Source organism: Cyprinodon variegatus, unplaced genomic scaffold, assembly GCF_000732505.1.
Source record: "Cyprinodon variegatus isolate N-32 unplaced genomic scaffold, C_variegatus-1.0 Scaffold256, whole genome shotgun sequence".
NCBI classification, from domain to species: Eukaryota; Metazoa; Chordata; class Actinopteri; order Cyprinodontiformes; family Cyprinodontidae; genus Cyprinodon; species Cyprinodon variegatus.
Window position 1 is genome coordinate 1 of NW_015150709.1, and position 16,093 is coordinate 16,093.

The 16,093-nt window shown below is 35.7% G+C and overlaps 1 protein-coding gene across 1 annotated transcript; it reads right to left on the reverse strand.

Annotated features, from left to right (window-relative positions):
- Nucleotides 1-4,949: 4,949 nt before the first annotated feature.
- Nucleotides 4,950-14,085, reverse strand: LOC107089511 (BTB/POZ domain-containing protein KCTD5-like). The gene is made up of 6 exons (XM_015382352.1): nt 13,444-14,085; nt 9,931-10,039; nt 9,764-9,855; nt 9,535-9,630; nt 9,196-9,321; nt 4,950-5,014 (listed from the first exon to the last, which is right to left on the reverse strand). Exons 1-6 carry the CDS (start codon nt 13,792-13,794, stop codon nt 4,985-4,987), a joined length of 804 nt encoding a protein of 267 aa, XP_015237838.1. The 5' UTR covers nt 13,795-14,085; the 3' UTR covers nt 4,950-4,984.
- Nucleotides 14,086-16,093: the final 2,008 nt, after the last annotated feature.

The window sequence follows — 16,093 nt, forward strand, 5'->3', positions numbered from 1 at the left end:
ATGACATAAATGTAACACTGGGCGCTGGTTTCCCCCCTTTGTTTTTTTTTTTTTGTTTTTTTGTTTTTTTGTTTTTTTGTTTTTTTGTTTGTTTTTTTTTCTTTGCATACCGATGTAAGACTATAAGCAGTACATTGTATGATCTATTGTTTTTATTTGTGAAAACATAAAACTAATAAAAAAAATGTTTGGAACATTGTTCAGCAACAATGTCATTAATACTAAATGTTTGAAGAACATGTGAAACAATCTCTTTAACAAAAACATATACTACACATGAAACTTTACTTCTTCAAGTTTAAAATCTTTTTTTTTAAGGGTGAAAACATTTTAAGCCTTCTATTTAATCCATCCAATGTTGTAAATTGGGAACCACTTAATGATGCTACCAAGATTTAATCAATCCATGACTTTACCAGTTTGAATATTAATCATGAACATCTAAATTATTGATGATTTTTGCCCCATATAGTTTTACTAAGATACCAGCAGAAGATAATTTTCTTTGTAAAGTGGAATAGCTGTATATCAATTCCTTTGGTAGCCCTGCAAATATAACTAATAATAATTAAAAACTTTTACACCAAATATGGGTGAAAACTCGATTCAACAAAGAGTTAGATCTCATTTTCTGTAAAAAATTAGACCTTAAATAATCTAAGGTATCAGTAGCCTTTTCTTCATGAGGATTAGCACTGAACTAAAGGGATATATATATATTTTTATATCGAATACTGTATCATGTCAAGATTGCAATCAAAAAGACTGGTCAATCTTCAAATGTGTTATTCAACATAAACTTAGAGGCTCAACAATAGTATATAATCTCAAACACTATTTGATATGTATGGAAGCTTTATAATATTGTTTTTAAAAATGAGATATGAATTTGTTTTTTTCCCCCTAAACTAGTTTTTAGAAACCAAATTTAATGAAAAATTCCTAAGATCACATTTAGAATGATTGCGTCAAGTTACGATCAATCTTATGTATATAGTTTAATGCTTGCCTTCATCTGAAGTTTTCTTTTTGCCAAAAAAATTAAACATCATGAGGTCTAGATTGGTGTAACCTTTTGGTATTACCAACCAACCATATTTTCTCTGAAGTCTTAAAATGTGTCTGGCTAAACATGCAAATACACAAAAAACTTGCTTGGGGCACAACTGGTACTTTGTATTCTAGGCATCTGCTGCCCCTTGCAGAGGGTTGCCCTGGGAGGAGAGCCAGATCACCTATTTTATGAGTTTTGTTTGGCTAAAATCACTGCACACACTAAACTCGGGTAGGATCCTCTTGTTTTTTTGTTTTTTCATTTTAACCATGAGAAGCACCGTCTCATAAAAGGGGAGAACAACTGTGCACAACACAGGTGAAAGGCACAACACTGAACACAGACAAAGGAAAGCATCAGCAAAGGTGCTCCGCAAGGACCCAGATAACAAGAGAGAAAAAAGTACTTCTTAATGAAATATTTGGGTACTTTTTATCAGCAGGCAGTCTGCTCACAACTACCGTTAGAATATAGCTTCACAACGCACACACACTCAAGAAAGAAGGAAATAAAAACAAGACAAAGTGGCCTCAAAGTTTGAGGCTTGACTCAACACGCTCAAGAAGCACGACAAACTGGTTCGTCTTTTCCTCACCAGGATGCACCTTATTTGATCATGCTTAATTTAAATGCAATAAATATGTTTACCGTACAAAAGATGAAATACAAAGGCGATGAATGCCAGCCATGATTATGCAATAAATATCAGTGATATTATGTAGAGTGAAACCTCCATAAAACTATTAGAAGAAATCAACAATATGAAGAATCAGGTTCAAATTTAGATTTCTTTATAAAAATCTTAATGGTTTTCCAAAATGACTAAGACTTAATGTATGATATAGTAAGCAGGCATAGGCCAAACCAAGGTATACGGACGAAAAAATGGAAACTTAACTATTTTCAGTTAAATGAAGTTTTAAAACAACAACAAAAATAAATAAATAAGCCAAAGCTTTGTCCAGCTTTAAGTCGCATATCACAATCCAACCCCTCCCCCACCTGTTTTTGATCAATGTTGGTCAGTTGGTTGAAAAAGCAAGGCTGCCATGTTTTCCCTTGAAGGGTAGAACAGCAAGATAGTATGATAACCAGCAAATATGCACATTGACTTCCAAACTACTGGATTTAGCTTAAGTCTATGCTTCGAAATCAAAATCTTCAAATTTTAAAAATTTTGTAGACCTGAAGTACAGGCCATACTTTTAGCAGCATTTGGTATAAATATTGCTTTTTCTCTTTTAAATACATAAAAGCAATGACAGCTATTTTTTGTACATTTGTTTTAAATCTTCTTTGTGAATAGATACTGTGGTTATTTTTTCCCCAGGTTATTGACCCAAACGAGAATCATTCATTAGGCAGAAATCCTTAGAGGAAAGAAAATTATATATATATATGGAGTTATCAAAAATAATCATAATTATAATTTAAAATTATTATAATTTCTAACATCAGATATATGTTGTCAAAAGGTTAAAATGTATATATTTTAAAACATTTTCACCTGATAAATGGCTACGCTGGGTTTGATATTGTATAAGCTTCTGCTGCTAAGCTGTCCACTAATTTTTTGCTCTGTATTCTTGTACCTCTCCTTCGCAAAGTCTGAGATACAAACTCTAAATTATAAACGTGGAAATGAAATAGCATTAATAACTTTGAACTGTCTGGTAGCATGAAAATTACCCAGATTTATAAAGCCCTGAATCTTATATTTATATGTGTTAGCTTTATACCCAATTAAAACCCAGAAAGAAAAAATCAATATGAGACAAAAAAAAAAAACATTTTGACAGTTATCAGGAGTTTTTGGCAGCCTTTAACGGTAAGAAACAAATGTTCCCTGCACAAGAACATGGTTGTTTAAAGTGGTTTATCTTAGCATATAAAATGGAAGGTTGAGTGGAAGGAAAAAAAATAATGTGGTAGTAAAAGGGCTACAAAACAGAAGGGATAACCCCACAAAATTCAAGAGTTTGAAGGAGATTCTTAGTTATCGGTTTAAGGGCTTCACCAGGACAGGGAGCAAAGGTGTTATAAGTTACCCCTGAGCCAAGGACAATGGCAGAAGTTGGTTTGTGGTCCAAAGTCTTATTTTCATATTGAATTGGAATTTTGCCATTCATTATCAATTGAAGATACTGGAATCTGGACAAAGATACAGAAATAAAGTAGCTTGAGGCATGATGGGAAGTCCCTAAAATCAGTAATGAATAGTGGGGTCATGCCATGTTTTGAGACAGAAGAACACATTAAAAGCAACCTGGTCTTTGATTTAACTTCCTTTTACAGATTAAGTTTTTCTGTTCCACCACCCTTCGCAATGAACTTATGTGTGAACTGCTGTATTTTTCAACTGGTCTATTCATAATTATCCTCATGACTGTACAGAATAATTACCGTGTTATGATTTTATGGGTTTTTAAAATACGGCTACAAGCCACTGATAATCAAAGTAAACAGAATTGTCACTTGGAATCATATCACTGTGTAATAAAGTGATATAAAATAAAAAAGAACGTTCCAATGACCCTTGAATTCAATGAGATAAAACTGTAGATTTCAAGAGAAAGTGGTTGCCTGGATGCCCTGATCAAAAAAAATAAAAGAAACATAAGATTACAGAGGCTGTCTTGACATTAAGCTGATAAAACTCCCACTGTGGTAAGTTTGCTTTACTAACTCCAAAGCCCCCGCCTCAGTGCAGGGGTTAGGCTTCTGAGGGTTTTTGCGAGAACAGAACAGTTAACGGTTGCTACACGTGCTGCAGACTGCGAGGGAACATTTGGTCGTCAAGCAGAGAAATGAAAACAGGACGCAGTGAATATCTGTACGAAAAATATATCACAAGGAGGCAGATTACGGACTGGCCATGACTCGAACCTTTATGCACAAATGGTGAAAAAGGAAACTTTTTTTCATCCCTAAATACAGTATTTAGATATCCATTCATTTTAAGTAGGAACTTTTGATTCTAATACTATTTTGAAATTTTCTTTTTAGGTTCAGGAACACCCCAGAAAGGTTGGAGCCGAAAGCAAAAAAAAAAAAAAATAAATGTGAGAGAAACAAGGGAGGCACAAACTCACACCCATGTTCACTAATGGATGTTCAATCTGGAAACAAATACAGATATTTTTCCCCCCCGTTTAAATACACTCACCCACAATAATATGTAAATATAGGACAGCTATGATACATTAATCAGTAAATACACCATTCGCATTCGAAATTTCTTATATTTTCACCATGATTACTATATAAATCTTAATATGGATTCCTTACATGCCTGGACACCTTTGTGCACTAGTGGACCTCTGGTATGTTTGGAGTCATCTATTTTCTTTTGTGTCGAAATATTCCCGATTTGCACAGATGGATGAATGTCTCTTTGTTCTTTTTCTAGAAGATGCTGCCTTTAGCCGCTCTGCCTCCACCTCAACCTGCCATGGAGTCTAGAAGAGGAGATCTGCTTCTTCAAGCCACTGTTTGCCTCTAAAATAAAAATGGAGTCCTTTTATTTCCTTCATACTCGCGAGAGGGTCCTGAGGAGTTTCTGCTCAATTGATCAAAATCTGTGACAGACGGCGAACATCCTATCTGATAAAAGCCGATAAAGCAAATAAAGTTTTATTCTTTGCATCCATCCAATTAGATCAACACAGATTCATCGTCGCATCCTGAACCGCAGAGGAGTATCCCTCACTTGTCGCATCTTTAAACAGGAGAAGGAAGGAGAAGAGGAAGGAGGGGCCGCCTTGCAACAGTGAAAAGGAGGAGGAGCCAGGCGGAGCCTCCGCTGTAGAAAGGCACGCCGGAGGAGAGGGGAGCTGACTGATCGCTGCCGTCCTAGGATGGATGATGAAAACGGGTGTGTGCGCTTCTGTTTTTGATGGTGCTCTTATTCTGCTCTGAGGCGGCGTCTCCTCACATCCGGGAGCCTCGTTCTTGAAGGATCTGAGGGTTAGAAAATAAAAGTTTCATTAAAATAAACATTCAGTTTTGGCATCATACAGTACAGGGTTCCCGTGGGTCCTTAAAAAGTCTTAAAAGGCATTGAATTCTTCAAAATAAAACTGTGTAAATGCAAGTGTAAATGTAACCAAAATTGGCTCCAGCCAAGAGTTTTCTCCATGGCTAAAACCAGGGAACATACATGAGGCTTAGTGGATTTTGTGCAAAAAGCAATTCAAGCTCGGAACAATGGGAATTAAGGCAGTGGAGTCGCACATGCGAAGCACGAAACACAAAGCGTCAAAATCGAGTTACCGACAAACAGCCGGTATTTCTCAGTTTAGTTCCACCCTTGTCTCTGCAACGCCTCCACTGATCACCAAATCAAACATACCAAGAAAACGATACAAAGAAAATTAGCTGCAAAAAAGACTTAGCACTGGTTATGTTGTGGCTTTAAAACTGATTTGTTTTGTTCCCTTCTTAAACAAAAATTGTGAATTCATTTAAATAATTGTTCAAATATATCTTTCATTTGTGTGTTTTTAGCTTTCTTCCTGTATGAGAAGCTTTTCAAAATTTAAAACATTAGTGCAGTGGGAAATGTTAAAATAAACCTTTGGGTAAAGTTGTCGCAAGCGGGTTTTTCTTGTATTTCTTGTGAATTTGGTCTTAAATTTTTATTTCAAGTGGCAATAAAAAGTCTCGAATTTAACTTGCCTTATGCTGTAGGAACCCTGTCATATGCAAGGTGCTTCTCTCTGAAAGATCATTTAGTGACTCCATTCCTGCCAGGTATTGAGATACCCTGGGTTTTAAATCAAACTTGGACGCACCAGCTTTAGTTGTTTTTGCTGCAGTAGGGCTCTTATGCTGAAATCGTAATAGTCAAAAAAAGACATAGGACCCCCAGTGAAATATTAAATAAAATCTAAATTATAAAATGTACATATATTGATGTTTATTTTTGGTTTATTTAGCTATATATTTTTTTTTGTTTAATAATTAAAGAAAACAGAAAAAAAACAGCATTTCTGGTTTTACGAGGTAAAATTATGTGGCCATCAGACTTTACAATGCCAGTTTAAGTCATTTAATCTAATTTTCTCTGGATTTATTGTCTAGATTAACAGATTTTTATTTGCATTTATTAATATATTTTCTGCCTTTTATTTTACCTATTTATTTATAAGATAGAACATTTTGGATGGAGTAGCTTGTCAACATATAACAAATTTCTCCTTTGGATCAAAAAAGTATATTCTTATTATATCTTATTACTAATTGATTCAATGATTGTGAGCTGGCCTGGTGGCTCTGCAGCAAATTGTAAAGCACAATGTGCTTCACATTCTGCATCAGGGCCTTTTCTTAATGTTTAATCTTTTCTTGTCTCTCCAACATTCACCTTTAAGACAAAAAATGTCCTCATGTATTTTTTTTGTTTTGTTTTTTCCAGTGAGTCAGATATCTTCTCTAAACACCCACTATTAAACCTGCTATTGGTCTGGTGATTTTGGTTTCTGGATATTTCCTTTAGCATATAGCGATCTGATTCTGTTTCATGAAGGGAAATGGTTAATTTTAAGTCAACGTCACACCAACTGGAAGATAGCCAGGCTGAGCAAAGCACTGACAAATGTAGGATAGTTTTATAGGCATTTAATGAGGCCTTTTGCCTGTTCAGCACACCTTCAGGCAAAGACAAGAGACATACGGTAATTGTTTTGGGCATCAAGTCAGTAGAGTATCATTACTTGAAGGCAGAAACGCATAAATCTGCAATAATGCCCACACTTTCCAGAGACGGATGAAGTCATTCTGAAACCTTTTAAAACTATAAAAGCGGGTGGGTGAATAAAATAGATAAACGGGAGGAGAGTGAATATCTGAAGCATTTTATAAATCAGGCTGTGTATCAGCACATTGCAGGTAATTCTGTTTATAACCAAATTTTTTATCATTCCAAAGGAAATCAAGCTTTTTTAAACTAACCATAACCATTATAACTGTTTGTTACCTTCGTACAGAGGCTAACAACTGTTAGCTCCTATTTATAACCTTCATGTTCAGCTGCTCACAGCCTGCCTGTTCATCTTTCACATTTTTTAAGACTTTTTTTTTGATTTTGGGAATATAATAAACTGTTTTCCATCCTCTAAATAGATCAGATAATGTGTGCATTAACTGCATAATCCCAGATGATGACATTTAGCCTTTCGATAGACGGATTTTGTGACCAAAATGAGCATGTCAGTTAACTTCCATGATTGATTGACAGGTCGTATCGCGTCTAATATTTTGAGATCTTTTTAAATCTTTATAAAGTTAAATATATCTGCAAGGAGACAGCAATTTGAATAGAATTTGTCAGCAATAAGGTATCTGTGAAATTAAAATAATTGGAATTTATGTAGATAATTAATGTTTAGCCTATATTACCGGTATATGCTGATTTGTCCAGATTTAACTTACTGTAATATTGTGTGTAAGATAAAGCTCAGCACATCACACAGTTTTAGTAATTATGCTTGTATGAGCTATGCAAACAGCAACTTTTAAAGAGAGTGCGCACAAGGAGAGATGGGCTCTTGCATGCTCTAACACGCATTTAATAAGCGTTCTCTCTCTGCAGCAGGTACAGGGTTGTGCATGGGCATTTTTTTTTTAAGTGGAAAATCCTCCACTATGCCTTTAACTTCAATTTTCATTAAAATATCATGTAGCAATATTACGGACTGAGTATGGAGATAATATGAAACGATCATCAATATTTAGCTGCAAAAAAAGTCTGAAAATCAATTTGCTTCATAATATATATTGTAAAATTTAACTAGATTTAGGACAGTACAATACAAATAGTAAAATTATTGTATGTTGAATAATTATAACCTATTTACAACCTAACCTTTTGGTAAAAGTGAAATTCTTTTTTAATGAAATAAAATATATTCTTTTCAACATGCGCTATAAAAGAAAAATTTATTAACTAGTGTGTGGCTCTTTATATCAGAATTTTTAGGTTTCTAACACACACTTTCATATTGTTTTATTTTCTTATAATGTATTTTGTTTTAATTATGTGAAATGTGACATAAATGAATAAAAAAAAAACAAAAAAAAATTAACCCCACTAACAAACTTCATCAGTCAGGATCACAACACACAATGTAAGAGTGCTAGACTGAAATGCTGAGTAATCATACATTTGTAATCTGACAAACCTATGGCAGGGCTCGATGTTAACCATCGCCCGATCTCCCGGGGCAAGTAGTTTTTATTGTTGGGAGAGTACAGATTTCATTGCATTTGCCCAACTGGGCAAGTGCAACGATCGCAAAAAAAAAAAAAAAAAAATCTATCACTCAAAATTACTTTAAAATCACCGACATTCAATGAAAACGACCCAGAAGCGTAACCGGCGCCATTTTTGTTGTTTTGTACACATTCTCACGTGATTTGAAAAAGCCGGGTGATTTTCCGACAGATGGCGTGAGTTTTGTCCACCTAGCGGTAATTTTGATGTAGTTACCAAAACGACAAAAAAGCTAGAAAGTGCTATTGTACCTGAGTTTCTGTTTCATTTTATTCGCATAAGCACTCAAAAATCACCTACATTCACAATCACTCAAGAAAACAACCCAAAACTGCTGTCGGCGCCATTTTTGTTGTTTTGTACACATTCTCGCGTGATTTGAAAAAGGCAGACACATTTTTTTCGACTTGGCAGGCTAAAAAAACAACAACAAGGCAAAAAAATGTATGTACAGTAACACACCCACCACCTATTTTACCCTCCACCCATTTAGCATCGGAGATCCTCTTTACCCACCACCCATCCTCATCCATTCGCTAAACATCCAAAAAACATTTAAAAACAAACATGTTTCATTGATATATATATACAAAAATGAATATTAGGAACTATATTTATCAAACATTATACTGGGCAAGTAAAAATTGTTTCTGGGCAAATGAAATGTGAAAGTCAGGCAAGTGGTAAAAATCCTTAATGTCAACCCCAGTATGGGTTATTTTAAGTAGAATGTAGTAGTATGAAATCCTCACCAGAGAACCAATTTGGTATTTAGTTTTTTAACAGGACATTTCTTAATTTTTTTTTTTTTTATTAAAGCGGATAATTATTATCTATATATTCCTCCATAAAACTTCTGAACACTAACCTTGGCTTTCTCCGTCGGCTCGATAACGATGCCGTTTGTAGAGTTGTTGAGCTCCCGGGAAACGACACACAAAAATTCCGCCTGGTCCTCGTTTCCGTAGTTGTAGGAGGAGCCGATACTGATGAGCTGAAGAGAAAGAGATAAACAGCTGTACTTTTATGTGTTTCTTTTTTTACGTCTACCCTTGACATCACTGTCGTAAAAACTCCTGTAGTATATATGGCATAACCTCTAAATGCCTTGAAATGTTGGAGTTCACTTATTTTGGTTCAAAACTGGAAGAAAATCTTGAAGCAATATCGACAAAAAAGGCCAAAAAGAAAGCCTCTTTATCCACACCTGCTCAAACTTCCAACCGTCCGACATGGTTGAGACCATCTGCGTGAGTTCCTCCTCTTGGCACTGCAGTACTCGATACACATGCTTCACAGGGCCCTGAGGAACACACACACAGGCACACACACATTAACAATCGTCCGAAAGCAAGCACACCATTATTTCTGTTTTTTCACCACAGATGAGCATATTTAGCTGATTGGTTGCCGTCGCCTGTTTGGTCTCACCCTACCTGAGATGTTCGGTTCTCGTTGTCCCGTATTCTCTCTTTCACCAGCCTGACCAGGGAGGCGATGTTGTAGAACTCGGCTTCTTCGAGAACGCCTGAAAACATAAGTGCGTGTAAGAAGATGATCGAATTGATGGCAGCGTTCAATGACAGATGCTCTTCTGCGTTACCTTCCTCAGCCAGGTTCTTATCCATGATCAGCTTTCCATGTCGAAGGTAATTCAGGATGGGGCCGAAGTAGGTGGGGTCCCTGTCGATAAGGTAGGCTCCAGTCTCATCCTGTAATCAACAGCAACCATCTGTGTTTTTGCTCTAAAAAGCATTATAAATGGACTGCATGGTGTCTGTATGGTCATGAGGACCAAATAAAGATGGGTAATGGTATCAAGTTTGTATGTTCAATACATTTATGAGGCAAAAAAAGTAGAAAATCTTTTAATTTTCCCCAATAATTTACTGGAGCACCTTTTGACTCTTTTTTTTTTGCATGTTCTTAAAAGGACCAGGGTAGACTAGAATGGTGAGATCTCCTTTTCCGAGATCCGACGCCAAGTTACTGTTCAAACCACATGGTCTAGCCAATATGTCCCCTTTTCAAGTCCCAACTGGGTTTTCTAAAGAACCGACCACCACTAACAATAACCCAAACCTACCATTAAGCCCAAGCATGCATGCACATGCAGTTAAAGTCTGGGTATAAGAATATCTGCTGATCAATGCCAAGATCATGTATGTGAATTTTAGAAATTGAGACAGGTCAAGAGGTCTTAAAACCTGCATTTCTTATGTGAATTCATACATAAAAAACAATGGGAAGCTGATTGAAGTAATTGCAAAAATAGTTTAATTTAATGTTTTTTTTTTAGAGAAAATGGAGAGGTTTGCCACTAAAGAATATCAGCTTTCAGCAGAACAGCATCATAGAAAATTATACCACCAAACAAAAACATATGGTATTATTTTTTTTAAGTTAAAGATAAAATTGAGCTTAAAATTCTCTCTAACATTTAGTTTAATACATACTCTGCATGGGTTATGTAGATTTTTGAGACAATTTTTAAGAAGTTTCTGAAAAGACTAAGTATTGAGAAAATAGTTGATTCCTAAGGTAAATTAAACATGGTTTAGTTAATCTGGAACATGCAAACGATAATTCAAAGACCAAGCGCTTATGGCTGAAGCCCCAGAAAAGAACTGCAACTATAAAGCGTAGGAAATAGCATGAAAATCTATTAAAAGCACGCCCCTACCCTGCCAGGTGATTTGCTGTTCTCTCTGGGATGTACAGTAATTCAAACCTCTGGAACATGCAGTTCCCGTCTAAGCCAGAAAGTGGCAGCAGTGATACCATCACGTAAAATATCCTGCCTTGCAGAGGTTTGAGATGTGAAGCCATCAGATCATCACTATAGCTGAGTCAACTGTAAGAAGAAGAAGAACCCAGCCCAGGTAGAGCGGGTCCTTGAAGGACGCAGCCGCTAAAATCGAACACACCCAATATCATGTATCTGTTCTGCCCAGAAACCAAACCAGGTGAGTCCAATCTGCACAGTGAATTCAATTGTGCAGATTGGACTCATCTGGTTCAGCTGATGGGCAGAAAGAATACATGACATACAGATGACTTGATGGCTCCACATCTTCCACCTCTGCTACTTAAACATTTTTAAAGGTTAGTATATCAACCAAAAAGTTAAAAGAATACAGCAATTAATTATTTACAGAAATATACAACAATTAAAGAGGACTACTATAGAGTTCATGCTGCTTGTCCCATTTAATGTTTATGTTATGTAGAGCCATACATTCATTTAAACAGCATACTTGTATACTGTACATATGTGCATAGATTTATTAGCAATAGCCTCATTAAAATCTGCTATATCTTCAGTGAATTATTTGGAAAATACAGATGCAGTTTCATTGTGATCAACATAATTGACCCAGAACTGGTTTCGATGCCTATTAATGTTGGGGCACCCCTCAGAGCACACGGGGCCCTGCCTGGTCACCCCTGTGACCATTTCCTGGAATCACCACAGCTTTCAAATTTTGGTCAAAATTCCTGTTTCTTTTCTAATTTCTGGTTTATTGAGACTAACATTAAATTGCCACAATGCAGTGAGAGCAGCTGGCATGGAGGTAACAAATCAAGGTATAAATGGAAATTAACTTAAAGGCTCTTTTTTTTTTTGGCCAAACATGACTATAAACTCTCATTCTTGTCATTTTCTGAAACTTGGCAGCTCTGGCATACACTATGAAATACGGTACCAAAGCAGGCTTGGACTTTTCAAAATAAAACCGACAAATGTAACGTTTATTAAATAGAATTAGTTATCTACATCTCTTTGGTCTAAAAGTGTTTTATGTACTTCTGTGAATATGGATATATGAGAATTATTTTAATATTTTTTATTTGTTTAGTGTTTAACATGGTTAATTTGTGCACTTTATTTCAGAATGCCCATTTATTGCACCTGAGTTTCAATTGTTGTTAAACCAGAACTTTGTTTCCAGTTACCAATTTCACTTCGGGGGAAACTAGCGCACCTTTAGATGTTTCTCACAAGAAGTCATCAAGGTCTAATATGGAATATCAAAATGAAATTTCTCATTCTCCAGCCTTTTCTCAGCCTCAAGCTTCTTTTCTGAAAATACGGCTTTACAATCAACCAGAAGCAGTTCTGCGCAAACATGCGGAATCAGTTATATCTGATATAATTTATAATTAATAAACTTTAAATGCCATGATAATCATATTTAATGAATTCTAATGCCAATTAAGGCCTTTATTTTTAAATAATAACAATTTAATGACTTTTATTGATTTCTATTGACCTGTGGAAACCCTGTTACAGCCACAGTCCTCCTCCAAACTGTACCAATAACCAGGAATCAAAACAGGACCTAAAATATGTACAGCTAAACAAAAACTACTAAATTAGTGCATCCAGAACGTTAACCCCCCATCTTTCAGCCAGTCTATTTGGCAATGGACTTCAAACATTGGGAGGAGGCATCGTGGAAGGCCCAGGACACGCTGGAGGGACTATGTCTCTGAGCTGGCCTGGTGTCATCCCCTCTTTTGAGGGGCTTTAAGTTGAAATTCCACATCAGCCATTGTTGAGCTCTGTTGAGAAGTATCCAGGGGTGCCCTACTATTACCCTGAAATGAAATCGGTAACTGGAAACAGGGAATTTCTGAGCAATAGTCACAGATATTTGGAGATATAATTTGGAGATTCCACATCAGATCTAGATTATACAATCTGAGAAGCATGTAGGGGGATTTTTATCAACCTGAAGTGATCAGTAACTGGAAACAAAGTTTTGGTTTAACAACCAAAGCCTAATTTATTTCACTTAGGTGAAATAAATTAGGCTTCTGAAATTAAGTGCACAAATTAACCATGTAAAACAAAAACTAAATAAAAAACACTGAATTATTATTTATGTATCCATATTCACAGAACCGCATAGGAAATATTTTATAGACCAAAGAAGTTTAAGTTGGACGGTCTTATTTTGAAAAGTCCAAACCAGCGTTGGTACCGTATTTCATAGTGTATGCGTGACCGATAAAAAGCCACTGAGGGCTTGCTTGACCAGCCTTTACCGTTAGTTTACTGTTCCAATAAAATAAAAAAAGAATAGAATATAGAACATTTAATCCCACTTACTTTATCTGAATCAAGGTCCGGGTCTTCTTGACACAATCGAAACAAAAAAGACTTTGGATCCCTACATAATGTCTGTTTGGTCGTAATAAAGTAGGTCCCACCAACGTTAAGCCGAACCCAGCGTGAGCCCGGCTTGTCTAACGGTTCGGACGGTGAGCCCGGGTTGCTCTTTAGCGGGAAACCGAACACCGACCTACCGCTGCATCCACTGCCGGGGCTAAGCTGGTTGCTGCTCCGCGGAGGAACCATGAGAGTGGGCGAAGCTAAGCGCATCGAGCCCCGAACGTCTCGATGATCGGGCTGCTCTATAGTCGCTGTTCCACTCGGTTCCACCACATGCAGTTCAGCCATTTTCCCCCCTTCTAAACGACACTCACGGCAGCACCGCTTAGCTAACGACCCACTGCGGGGAAGCAGCTTCTCCAAACGGACTGGTTGTAAACAGAGCGAGGGGATTGTTCCCCGAGGGCATCAGGGCGTTGCCGCCTCCAGACCAGAGATTAGCACACAAGTAAAACCATCAACAGACGAAAGACTTCTGCAGCTCTACCGTTATTCAGCTATTTCTAATATATATAGTGCTCATTTTTTGCTATACTAACGTTATTCAGAGAAAGGCATTGCTTCCGGGTTGTAACATGATTACTGTTTACTTCCTCTGTGACGTGTTTTTTCAAAATAAAAGCACATGCCAAGGGATTACAGGTTTTCTTTCCTCTATTAGAAAAAAAAAACAGAAATTGAGCGGAAAAATTAATCAATTAAATAAAAACACGTATTACTTTGACCGATGGGTACGGAAGAGGATAAGGGCCACTGAAAAAAAAAAGGTTAACAGATTTTTTAAAATTTTATTTCAGTATAATATGGGAAAAAAGTCAGAATTCTGACTTTAATCTCAGATTTCTGACTTTTTTCCTCAAAATTCTGACTTTAATCTCAGAATTCTGACTTTTTTCTCAGAATTCTGGGAAAAAGGTCAGAATTTTTTTCATTTTTTCAGTTTAACATGGGAAAAAAGTCAGAATTCTGACTTTTTTCCCATGTTAAACTGAAATAAAATTTAAAAATCAGTTAACTTTTTTCTTTTTTTCAGTGGCCCTAATCCTCTTCCGTAGTGGATATGGAGGACCAGCTCTACCATATTTAAAAATAAATACAGAAATAAATAAATGATCAATAAATAAATAAGCAAACAATTAATTGTCCCCCAAAATACAATAAACCAATAAATGTAGGTAGAAATTAAATTATACAGTGAGACATAAATGTATATATCTCCTTTAATTAGCTTCTTTCTTTATTCGACTTTGTAATAAATGCCTTATTTACTTATTGTCCTTTATAATCTTCAACTTTATTTAATAATGACTTATTTTTTAAGTATTTATTTGTGTGCATGTTATAATATTTTTGTCTGTTTAATTCTTCCTTTGTATTTTTTTTTTACCCTATTTATTTCTTTGATGCTATTTATTTCTGCATGTCGTTTTTACATTTCTGTATGCATTTCTGATATATTATGCAAATGAAGAAGGGCTGTTTTTTAGAGGGTCCATCCACCTTCTCGAATAGCATTGATTTATTTGTTTCATTTGTTTTTATTTTGTTTGTTTATTGTCTTTTTGGGGGCAATTAATTGTATGCTTGTTTATTTATTGAGCATTTATTTATTTCAGTATTTGTTTTTAAATATGGTAGAGCTTGTCCTCCATAAATGGAAAAATTTTTTGGTATAAAAGTTTTATTTGGCCTACAAAATCATTATCCAGCAGTTATTGATACACAGATATAAATATGATGTCGTTGTAATGAGTGAATGTGAAACAGTTCAAAGAACTTGAATGTTCTTGAAAGGCACTGTAGATATAACTTTTAACTGAGTAAAAGCTTTCGTAATGTTAAACTGATAAACTTTTTGTTGACAACTTACAGATATTGTACTTACAACATTTTCTTTTTTTTCACTATGTTAATGTTCTAGAAATGATTCATTGATACAAGTGATTGCCATTTTACATTTTTAAAGTTAGTCTCTATCTATTCATCTGTTAAAGATAGACTCTGTTTATGCACATTGAAGCTCTATCTCTCTGCTTCTTTTCCCTGAAAAGAAATCACTTGGGACAAACTCTTTAAATAACGATTCATAACTTATATGTATTAAATAAGCAGGAGACATGACAACAGATTCTGATATAAATTGTAATCTTACTCAAATCAGAGAAATTGCTTAGAATGTACAGAATGTCCGCTGCTCACCTCCTGGCTCACCTCCCAGGAAGTGGCCCCCTATTAATAGTTAAAAAGTGATTTTTATACATCTCCAGTCTGCCACATCATCTTATTTTACATCATACACATTAGTAGATGATTAGACACCCATGACTCCAGCCTTATCAAAATATTACACTTTGTTCTTAGCTGAAGGACACCGCTCTCATTCCATTTCCAAATCTTTGCCACGTACAAAATGAAGATTATAACTGTATGTCCAGACAGATGAACTGTCCTAGTCAGATTAAAAGTCAGTTCTTACATGCAACAGGCAGCTAATATTGAGGTGTAATAAACTCACACATTTTCAATGATAATTATCCTGACACATCCCTTGTCAAAGATTATCAGGCCACGGATGGTATACACTTTA

Excerpts from the sequence above, each read along its gene's own strand:
- LOC107089511 (XM_015382352.1), bottom strand. The coding sequence starts at position 13,794 with ATGGCTGAACTGCATGTGGTGGAACCGAGTGGAACAGCGACTATAGAG. Across the intron at positions 10,040-13,443 it reads CGGACCTTGATTCAGATAAA|GATGAGACTGGAGCCTACCT; the intron begins GTAAGTGGGATT and ends TGTTGATTACAG. Across the intron at positions 9,856-9,930 it reads TAAGAACCTGGCTGAGGAAG|GCGTTCTCGAAGAAGCCGAG; the intron begins GTAACGCAGAAG and ends TTATGTTTTCAG.